The following is an 11696-nucleotide window of genomic DNA, read 5'->3' as shown; positions in this document are numbered from 1 at the left end:
TTTTATTAATGGATTTTATCGTTAAAAATGAGATATTAAATATTACTTTGAAACGGGGAATTATTGTAACAATAAAACAATGAAATTATATATTATTTATCTCGACAGTTGATGCACTGCTAAAATTGATAATTAATATCACCGGACTTGCAATATTAAACACGTATTGTATTTATTTGTAATCAATGATGAACAATGAACTTCAATAGTACGCATGTCCTTCGATAAATAGTTGTAAATATTAATTAATAATAATAATCATAATTATTTGTTGTACATTCGTAAAAAAGCGATAACGATGTTTAGAGAGTTCATTATAAAAATTAATGTATTTTAGTATATTAAGATTTATTGCTAAAAGATGAACCTGATTTTTTTATTCATTTATTTATACTTATAGTTGATTAGAAAATTTATGTATGAGTGTGAAATTAAATGACAGTTAATTTTTTAAAAAATTTTAATAAGTCTAAATTTAATGATCGTGAAAAAAAATTTTTAAAAATTCACAGATAGAGTTTTCAAAATTTTCAAAGTACATTTTGTTACAATAAATATTCAAAGTGCAATACTCTAATGACAAATAAATAATTATATGACACTGAAATTGAAAGACAACTAATAGTTCAAAAAAATTTTTTAACAAATTAATTTATCACAAAAAAAATTATTTAAAAAATATCACATTTCAGAGCTTTTAAAAATTATAAATGAAATTTTTTAAAATAATTTTTTTCACCTTGTTTATTTTTCAAGAAAAACTAGAAAAATCGTCAAGTGTCTGCTTATTTCAGTGTCATATAATTATTAAGTTTTTTTTTATAATTTAGATAATTTATTTTTTTTTTTTTTTTTGTACAAAAACAGTTACACCGTCTATTTATTTAATTAATAGAACTAAAAAATATTTCCAAACGTCGATAGCTCCATATTAAATTTTTCTTACAAAAATTCCTAGGAAATAGAAGCGATGTATTAACTATAATTTTATAGTTAAGTATTTTCTTTCAGTATAGCGTGTAAACATGAAAAAATATTTATTTATCAATATGTCTGTTGATAATAGTGGATGTAAATTTGTAATGGTAATGAATAGCTTCGAGTTTAGTCATAGGGTCGTAACACGAAGAATTAAAAGGTCGTTCTGAATTAGTTAACGTCAAGTTTAGGACTACTGCTGCATTTCTAATTTATTGTTAGTCTTCTTTGGGTGTAGTTGTGTTGGTATAGTCAAGTAGATATAATAGACAAGCAAAGATGCTTGAGAACTAACGAGAACCACCAAGAACTGAATGAACTCATTGTATTTACCCTTCGTTCCTTCGTACATATCGCTACTCTATTTGAATTTAACAGAGAGTCATTCATAAGCATTCAAGCTTAAACTCCCTGTACTGTTCTTCATCTCTTTACTGTTTTTACTTCTTTATTTACTACTGTACCAGTGTATATAGATGTATATATTGTACATGTATGCTCGTGTGTTTTTATTATGGTATCTGCTGAGACAAAGTCGTTAAAAGTTAATATAATGATCCGAGTCTCAGGATAAGGAGGACTACAATTTAATATTTTATTTTTTATAATAGGAGTAATGTAATCACAGTGAAAGCTTGGACTGCATTCTTTGTTTTAGTTTTATTATGCGGAAATCTGTTGTATATGTCATTCATGTTTTTTAATAGAAGGGGACTTTTTTTGTAATTTCGTAGGAGTTGTATGGAAATTATTTACGTTTTTTTTTTTTTTTAGTCGATCATAATATTGAAAAATCAGGTTGCATAATGGAATGATTTAATAATAATTATTATTATTGAATAAACCTGAAAATATGTAGATTGAAAATCCCGTATCCATTTTTGCATAATAAAGAAAATAAAATTTTTAATGAAGCAATGACTAATTTTATAATACTGAATTAAACAAAAAAAAATTACTTTAGATTAATTAAAACTAAAATTGTTAGTACAATATTAACGGTTCTTAAAGAAAAGATATTATATTTTGCAGGAGAGGCAAAAATGTTTTTTTTTTTTTTTAAATTCAATCTTAAAACACAGTTGAGGATCAGCAAAATGTGAATAGATATTGTTATTCATGATAATGATAAAACTTCCTTTTGTGAGCCCGGAAAAATAATTTAGATCGACATCAGAGATAGATATCAATCCCTCATTCAGCTTGGATTTAAGAAGTCGAAGGCTAAAAAGGGCGAGTCATCGGACTATAAATTAAAAATTTTTATAGTAAAAGATATTTTTAATAATGAATTTTTTTCAATTTTTTACTGGGGACAAATGTTAGCAATACATCAGTTATGACTAATTAATTTTGACTTTTGGGTAATTTTAGACTTAAGTGGAACGAAGAATTATTTGATTTTTAACACTTCCAGTTTTGATTATCTACACAATAATTGTAAGGTTTTATTTCAATAAAATGGTAAATTATTTATTTTATTTTTTATTTTATTTTTCACCGTATAAATCGTTACAAAATATCAAATATTTTGATGTTTTCCAGCTATTGAAACTGGTTTACTTTTAATCTTAAAAAATACTTTTCATTTAAAATAAATTTTTTAAGTATGTATATTTTATAAATCAATTTATTTATTTGTCAATGTTAAGTCAACTATTTTTTTAATTTATCAAAGCATATAGAAAAATCTCTTTGACTCTATAGAATAAAATATAATATTATTAATATTATTAAAAAAAAATTCTTTAAAACTCAATTATAAAATGTATTTACAGACGCATTAACGCGTTAAATGCTTGATGAATTGGTTTAGTTTAATAATAATTAAAATAATAAATGACACTGGGTGTATGGCACATGCATCCGTGCTGTGTCGTTAATTAGTAATGAATTTTAAAATTTATAAAATCAATTTTACAATTTTAAGTCGAACATTGCCGATAACTCTGAGCTTTTTGTTCTATTTCAGCCAACTGCTGTACCATTACGGTGTTGAGTGAGTCAACTTCAGCCATCAAATCGCCAAGAAGCCTGTCATTATCTCTATAAACGCTTTCCATACCATCAAGATCTTTGAATTTGGTAGTTGTATCAGCAGTAAGTTCAGAAGCACGTTGCAGCAATTTTTTGGCACGTTGAATGTCGCCTTTGCTCTTGGTAACGCGGTACGTCAATGAATCGCCAGCGTTTTTGTACTCCATCCCAAGTTTTTCTGTCTTCTCCTTAACTAATCTAGCATCTTCAGCTAACTTACCTAGTTCTTTACGTACTTCTTGATTCAAAACGAAATCATTTTTAACAGATTGAGTTTGTAAATGTTTCAATCGCGCTTCAAGTGCTTCAACAGCCGCTGTAGTGTTACCAGCTTTTTGTCTTGCCTCTGCTGTTACTTCAGCTACAGCTTCAAGGTCTTTTTTGGATAATCCAATATCTATTTCAGCTTTTTCTATTGCTGAAGCTGCTTCAAGCTGAGCTTTTTGAGTCTCTCCCAATAGTGAAACAACCTAAAAAATAACATTTTAATTAATTTATTGAATATATAAAAAATAGAACAGATACCTAACATTTTTTACTTCAAATAAATAAATAACTATTTAATTATTTTTTTAATTTTGGATACTTGAAGTTTTGAATAACATAATTAAATACCTTGCCAGCTTGAGTTTGTTTTTCAATAGCTAATTCTTTAGCACGATTAGCTTGATCTTCTAAATCCTGGGCCCTTCTCAAATCCGAAGCAGTATCACTCAATATTTTATCAGAATCAGTTAATGATCCCACTATTTTGTCGATATCAGCAGCTAGGCTTTCAATTGCTTCTGGTTTCAAATTCATTTGTTTGTTTAGTACTTCTTCAGCTAAATCTCTAACCATAACTGGAGTCGGCTGATCATCATTCAATATCATCCATATTTTCTCATTTATATCGGTTAAATTTTTCAATAGTTTATCTGATTTGTTTCTTGCGTCGTACGCATAATTAAATGCATCTTGTGCGTTTGATCTGGCTGTCACTGCATCTTGTTTAATATCCATCATCTGTTGAAATAATTGTTTATTCATTTCATTTGTAAATCAACGATTAGTAATAATTTATTTAAGTTAAAATAATATGTGAATTATAAATCATTATCTTACCGTACGTAAAAGTTGTTCTGCAGAATCTTTATGGCTTTTAATTTTGTCAGCTTGTTTCTTAGCAACATCAAGTGCTTGATTAGCTTTGCTAACAGCTCCGGCATCGCAAGAAATACCTCCGCAAGATCCACAACCAGCACCACCACAAACATTGCTACACTCAGTAACATTGTCTCCGCACATCCCAAGATTCAATCCCGGAATATCATTTTCTAAATTAATCAATTTATCATTTAATCTATTGACAGATTCCTGACTGCGTCCTTGAGCATCTTCAACAGTAGCGCGATTCTTCGTCAAGAGACTTTCAGTATTCTTCCTATATCTCTCGGCATCAGAAAGAACACTAGTAGTCTCATTGGCCATTTTCTCAGCTTGTCTTGACTGCTCAGCCATTTGCTGGGTGACATTCAACGCTCCTTGAACATTAGCTTCCTGTAGTCTCATTGCCTCCTCTTTCAATAAAGCCGCACCCTGATGTAAATTATTCGTGCGGTTCTTTAACTTCTTCAGTGCGACATCACCTAAATTAACTCGCTGGCTGACGTTCTCCAGTTGATTTTTAACATCTTCGAGTTCATTGGCCGATGACGAAATATTAGTTTTCAAATCTTCGGCCAGCCCCTCCAATTCATCAAGATCCTGCGATCTCACTGTGGTTTTGTCAATCAACGAGCGAACTTGGTCAAGTGATTCGAGCATCGCGTCAAACTGCTGACTGTAAACACCAGTTGTACCGACTTTTTGGATTCTCGATGCTTCTTGGATCACCGCATTGGTTGTATTTTTCAATCCATCAAGTATCAAGTCCCAATTATCGAAACATTCGCCACACGGACTGCAATTGGGTGCTGTACCAATGTAACTACGGTCACATTGATCACATTTCTCGCCTCCTATACCTTTGTGGCAGACACAGTGACCAGTTTCACGGTCACATTGAGGACTTGATGATCCAATGTCATCACAGTCACATGGCTGACACTGGATATTCGGATTTCCCCAGTAGTTGGCTTGGCATTCATTACAACGCCGTCCACCAAAGCCTGGTCGACATTCACAAGTCCCATCGAATGGATTACACCTAGAATGCAAATATTTTAATGAATAAATAAATAAATAAATCAATTAGTTTAAAAAAATATAACAATGAAATATGTATTACTTGTCAGAAACACTTCCAACAGCATCACATTCACATGGATCACAGCCTTGACCACTCGCAATGCGCCAATGATTTTCTTCACAAGTGTCACAAAGATTACCAACCACATGCGGCAAGCAAGGACATTGTCCAGTACGATGGTCACAGGGTCCAGCAGCGTGATCAGTGCCCAATACATCACACATACAGTCTCTACAATCTTTTTCCAGTGCATTTCCGTAAAATCCAGGCTTACAGAATTGGCAATTGGGTCCATCAGTATCATAAAGACACTGAAGACAACGCCCCGTGTGCGGATCACAGTTTCCTGGTCGTGAAAGATCAACATTGTTACTACAGTTACAAGCGGTACAACTGCCAGTTGGTTCTTCTGGGTCGCCGAAGTAATTTTCAGCACAACTTTCACAACGGGCTCCCACGTAACCTTCAAAGCATTCGCATATTACGTCGTGGGTTACTGGGTCCAGAGAACAACTTTCTGCATATGAATGGCCGGAGTCAATGGTACCTGTTTTAAGAATTAAATATTAATTTTACTGTTGTTAATAATTAATTAATTTGTAAACTTACCAGGACAAGGACAAGCCCGACAAGGAATGTCGACGCCAATACGTGGATCTCCGTAAAAAGTTTCAATACAGCGATCGCAAGTGTGACCTGTTGTATAATCACGACAATTTATACAAGCGCCCGTGCGTGAGTCACAATTATCTGCATGTCCATTGCATTCACAGCGCTGACAGTGAGGGAAGTTCCAGAATCCTGGATCACATTGACCACAAGTTTTGCCGTAAGTATTCGGTCGACATTTACACCGTCCAGTATCAACGTCACAGAAGTTATCCAGTGCTCCGACTGCGTCACAGTCACAGGCGGTGCAGCCATTTGGTCCAAATCCGTAAGTTCCTGGTGCACAACGATCACAACGTCTGCCTACTACATTTGTTTTACAAGGACACACTCCACCATAGTTTTGGCATAGTAAACTGTGTGATCCCGTCGGATTACATTCACAAGCTATAAAAATATATTCGCATCAGGTAAAGTTATTTAAACTTTTATTACAAGTCAGTTTTACGAGCATTTACTCAAAATTTTTAAATAATTATTTTTAGTCAAAACAATTACCATGAGCACCGTCAAAGACCCAGAAGCCAATACTATTGTGATACTTGTTACAAATATCATTTTCATCATGACTACCAGCATTGACGTCATTAAATCTTTCATTACAACGATACCGTTCGTACTCCTGCTTACGCAATTCACCGAGGGATGTACCACTAAAGAAAGGTACTTCATCAATTCTGGGTCTTAAAACGATCTAAAACAAAAAAAAGTTGTTATTATTATTGTTATCAATTTAATTACCAACAATTGTTTTATTCAAAAATAAAGTTAAAAAATAACCGAATCAATAAGAATTGCTGCTCCAGGAATGGGATCGCCTTGAGGGTCAAATCTCCGGAAGCTTAATAATATTTTATAAATTTTTCCAGCTTCAAGACAAACAGCATTATTTGCTTCCATACTGCGTCTATTATCACGCAATTCAACCCAGAGCCTGTCATTTTCTTGCCTCCAGTTAGCGCAGGGACCATCCGGATCAGGAGGACCATCACGCTCAACAAGTATTTCCACGTCCTGCCATACACCTTGATGAATTGGTTCATAACGAACGACAATGTCATACCACATTGATTTCCTGATATCGTCGATAGTGAAGTTCATCGTCGAACCTTCCAGTGCCTTCATAAAGCCTGTACCAGTCCAAGTATTGTCTCTTCCATCTCTATATGGTTCTCTAATCACCACTTGGCAGTTCTATAAAACAAATAATATTTATTAATTAATTTATACTTACAAGTTAAATGAGATATAATTAATGTATAGAAGGTTTAATAATAATTATTATTATTACATCAGTAGCGCCTGCCAATTCTCCTTCATAAACCAAGAAATCTAATGATCCGGTGTAGTAACTCTGCTCGGGCTGATCACAAGTTCTGCCGCCGACGTGAGGTCTGCAACGACACTGGCCCGTGAGAACATCACAGGTAGATTCGTATGAACCACCAAGATCACAATCACAAGGCTTGCAGCCGTCATGATCATCGGACAGTCCCCAGTATTCTGGTAAGCACTGATTACAATCACGTGCAGTGACGTATCGCTTACACGTACATTCTCCAGTTACTTGGTTGCAGCCTTGGTTGTCAATGGTACCCAGAATATTACAAGTACATGCTTGACAACCATCTGGATTTTCAGGGTCAAAGTTCCAGAATCCGTTCTTACATCTATCGCATCTACGACCTTCGACATTTGGTTTACAGTGACACCGACCTGACTCTTCGCCAGTCAGTACATCAGTTCGTGGATCGCAAATCCCATCGTCCAAAGAACCACCAGGGTCACAATCGCACGGCTGGCATGCTTCTGGGTCAGTTATATTTCTGGTAGTGTCATGATAGAAGAAAGGTTTACATTGCTCGCAGTTCTGTCCACGAGTATTGTGCTGGCAATCATCGCAAACTCCTCCAGAAATCCGTCCAGATTTTTCGTAAACAGCTTCGTCAAAGTGACAAGAGTGAGCGTGATTGTTACAATTACAACGACGACAAGCGTTCGTTTGTTTACCAACTGCAGGTTTCCATGGCCCGTCGTTGTAAAGATCCTGGCAAGTTTCACAATTTAATCCCTTGGTGTTGTGCGTACATTCGCAGCGTCCATGTACCATTTCATCTTCATTAGCTATTCCCGGCAACTCAAGACAGGCGGAAGCATGACCATAACATGAACAAGAACCACGGATCACCATATCCTGCACGGCATAATAATACTTCTCCCTAATCTCCGGTCTATCGTCCAGTAAATCATCACCGAGAGTGTGCAATCTTGTGAAATTGATACGGAGGTTTGTCATTTTCATTAAATTCTGAACTTCTTTTGAATATGGATTATCTATTACAGCTTGTAAATTCGGCGGCAGTACACGGAATATTATTTCACCGCCAGTCGATGGAGCGACAAATGAGTAACGTGACTCACATATAACGTCTGTTAATTTCTCTGGCTGGTGAGTTGGAACACCAGGAAACGATTGCTCACAATTGTGTGCAAAGTATCTGTACACTTGCCAGGTTTTCCCGAAATCATGTGACCGTTCGATCAACATTGCTGCCGGTCGAAACGTTTGGAAACGTATTATCAAATGAGTGAAATGAAATTCCGCCTCTAAATCAAAGGATATCGTTACATTCTCAACTCCATTTTCTGCTTGCCACCATAAACGACGTGGTGGACTGAAAATTAAATAATTAAATCAGCTATTAATAAAAGGTGAAAAATTATATTTAAATTATTTTATAAATTTAAGTATAATATGAATTATGATTTTTTATAGGAAAAAAAAAAATTAATTCATAAACTTACCCTCCAACAATGTTAGTAATATTATGCTGCTGTTTTGGATTAGAAGCATCACAGAAGAAACATTTTTTTCTGTCTTTCAAATGAGATACTATACAGAATCTCTCTGGGCCATGAAGACCACAAGTTGATGACGCAGATAAACGGTCTTTTCTTCCTATCAGCAGATTTCCTGTCGCCGGATAACAAGAACTCTGTTCACACGGATGACGTCTCTTTGGGAATGGACCTATACCGATAATAAATTATTTAATATTTTCTTAATTTAAACTATTTTAACAACAAGTACACCCAACTCCGTGTCTATATAGTGATTAACATTAAATTTGATTGGTAAATTAAATGTTTAACTGGGAAATTTGTACTATTAGTTCCGTGCACATTTTAAAACTACACCTTAACCAAGTGAAGGTATTTATTAATATTAATTTTATTAATGTGCGTGTTTTATTTTTTTATATTTTTTTGTGGTTTTATTGCTCACTATTGAGCAAAGCTACCTCTAGGCCTTGCGATTATTCTCATGGGCCCATGATAAGTTAATCCATCTGATGATGAAATGTCTCCACGTTGTACTGATCCTATAACACCTTCATTTTATTCCCTTTTATTATTTCATAGCTTTTATATTTATTCCTTTTTATTGCAAATCTTTTTTAATATTCTTCGTTGCTAACTTTCTTATTAACTATTTATCTAAAATTATTTTTATTCGTTTGAATATTAATTACCTCGTGCTGACGTCCTGTTGTACTGTCCATGGGTAGAATCTGAAAAAAATAAATAATTTATTTTAAATGCAGTTATAAAAAAGTAAATTTTATGACAGTGATAATTAAAAAAAAAATAGAATTTCCTCTATAATATTATTTTAAATGAAATATTTTAATCTTGTTAATTATCGCGAATATAAACGGATGTTTGTGACGATTCTTTGAACAGTTGATACTCAAGTCTAATCAAATATCATGTAATTAAAGTTTTTTTTTTTTTTATGAAGAATGAATTTACTAATTTTACGCAATATTTTAATAATTTGATTTTTATTTTCAAGAAAAGTGCAATTTGGATTTTTGTAATTATTCATAAGGTGTCAAGTTACAGAGTAAGTTCAATAATTTATAACAAATAATTTATCAATATGCGTAAATATTTGATGGACCACTTAATTTTTAAGAATCGAAATAAAACTGTAGGGTCCAACGGAAACAGGGGGTCAAGGGGTCTTCGTATCTAATCGTCGGATAAAAAATTTTTTGTTAAAGAGGGTAACGAATAGAAAGTAGGCTGTTCTTGGGTATCATTTCTCTACGTAACCACATGTTTTTTTTTCTTCATTTTAACTTTTTTTTATTTTTTTTAATTATCACATATCACTTATTTCTCCTTCACCATTCATTACTTTATTTCAATTACTCCATTAAGTTTAATGTTACTTACCGATAGTGAAGACGAATAACAGGAAAGCCGCTATGAATCGTATCGTATTCATTTTCATTATTTCAGAATCGATACGTTTCTTCTGTTCAATTCAAACGGTCTAACATGTCTGCTTCTATCTAAAAATTAATTAGTTATATTACATAATTGATAATAAAATTGAAAAATAGATAAATTTAATTTCTTAAAAATTATATTTTTTAGTATAGTATTAAAATTTGTTTTTTTTATTTCCTGTATGATAAAGTCGCGAATCAGAGAGGAGATACAATAGCCCCAGAGTATTAAGTAATACAAGACTTAAGTTATCAATGAATTAAAAAATATATAACCGCACGTGAAAGTGACCGTATGATTAATTTAATATATTCTTATTGAAAAAAAAAAAAAAAAAAATCAAGTGACTAATTTAAATATAATTAATTGTCATTACTCATTAGAAATAAGTTAGAAAAATTTTTTAAATACTTACAATTAACTATAAATGGGAGTGAATTCAAATAATTATAAAAAATTTTTCAAACTATTATCAAAATAGAGAAATCTTTGACATAAAATTAGCTGACGATTTTTTTTTAACTTCAACATTCTTTACCTTCTTCTCTTGCTTTCTCTCTCTCTTTCTCTTACTTACTTATTTCTGTTATTATCATTATAAGTATAGGTATAATAAAAAAAATACGTAGTGAGCAAGAAAAACTGCACTTATTAACTTTAAATGTAACCGCTTTGGTTAAATTAAAAAGCGCACAGTAAAATAATAAAATACTTTTTATAGGTATCGATTTAAATAACATCAGATCACCCACCTAATCTGGACTCGTTAGTCCTGCAAATAGATCTAGATCCTCACAATACTTGTTTACGTTATTTCCAATAACATGTAATGAGTATGAGTATGGTACTGTACGTGATCACCAGTTTAAAATCACCTTTGCGGAGTAATAAATAAATAACAAAAGTTTCGAGCGCTGAAGATATAGTTGGACACAAAAATAAAAATAATAAACTAAAAATGCGAGTATACGGAGAATAGTTTTTATTTAGTTAGACGCGACTCACGCTGTCGCTCCAAAGCAGCTAGCGGCTGCAGCACTCTCAGCACACACTACAGAATATACACGCTGTATGTGCGCCTTCACTCAGCTCTCAGCCGCACAGCCAAACCAGAGAGCAAATGCTGTCGAGGAAGATCAACAGTCTGGTTTCACTGGATGTTAGAGAGAGTTGACAAAGGTTAGTCATATTGCGGGGGATCACGGGGTAAAACACCGACACACTGTGGGAGGGATTAAATCTCTTAGAACTGTACGCCGAGACTCAGACTACACATATATGCATCAAAATATTATATTTTTTAAAAGATTTTCTAATTTTTTACTATTTATTTTAATTTATATATTTTTACATGTTTATTAGAACTTAAAATATTAAAGACTAAAGGATTTAAAAATTTTTATGCATTTTTATAGCTTATCAATGATTGACTATTTTTTTTTTCATTTTACAATAAATAAATAAATACAATTAGAAATTGAAG

The 11696-nt window shown here is 32.7% G+C and overlaps 1 protein-coding gene across 1 annotated transcript; it reads right to left on the bottom strand.

Moving 5' to 3' along the window:
* Nucleotides 1–2677: 2677 nt before the first annotated feature.
* On the bottom strand, nucleotides 2678–11104 carry LOC123259334 (laminin subunit beta-1). Its single transcript, XM_044719723.1, has 12 exons — nucleotides 10966–11104; nucleotides 10157–10275; nucleotides 9448–9486; nucleotides 8720–8945; nucleotides 7206–8589; nucleotides 6695–7108; nucleotides 6413–6608; nucleotides 5855–6301; nucleotides 5285–5792; nucleotides 4120–5203; nucleotides 3631–4020; nucleotides 2678–3485 (listed from the first exon to the last, which is right to left on the bottom strand). Exons 2-12 carry the CDS (start codon nucleotides 10212–10214, stop codon nucleotides 2904–2906), a joined length of 5328 nt encoding a protein of 1775 aa, XP_044575658.1. The 5' UTR covers nucleotides 10215–10275; nucleotides 10966–11104; the 3' UTR covers nucleotides 2678–2903.
* Between the last annotated feature and the right edge of the window lie 592 nt (nucleotides 11105–11696).

Source organism: Cotesia glomerata, linkage group LG2, assembly GCF_020080835.1.
Source record: "Cotesia glomerata isolate CgM1 linkage group LG2, MPM_Cglom_v2.3, whole genome shotgun sequence".
Lineage (NCBI taxonomy): Eukaryota > Metazoa > Arthropoda > Insecta > Hymenoptera > Braconidae > Cotesia > Cotesia glomerata.
This window is presented reverse-complemented; position numbering and strand designations above follow the sequence as displayed.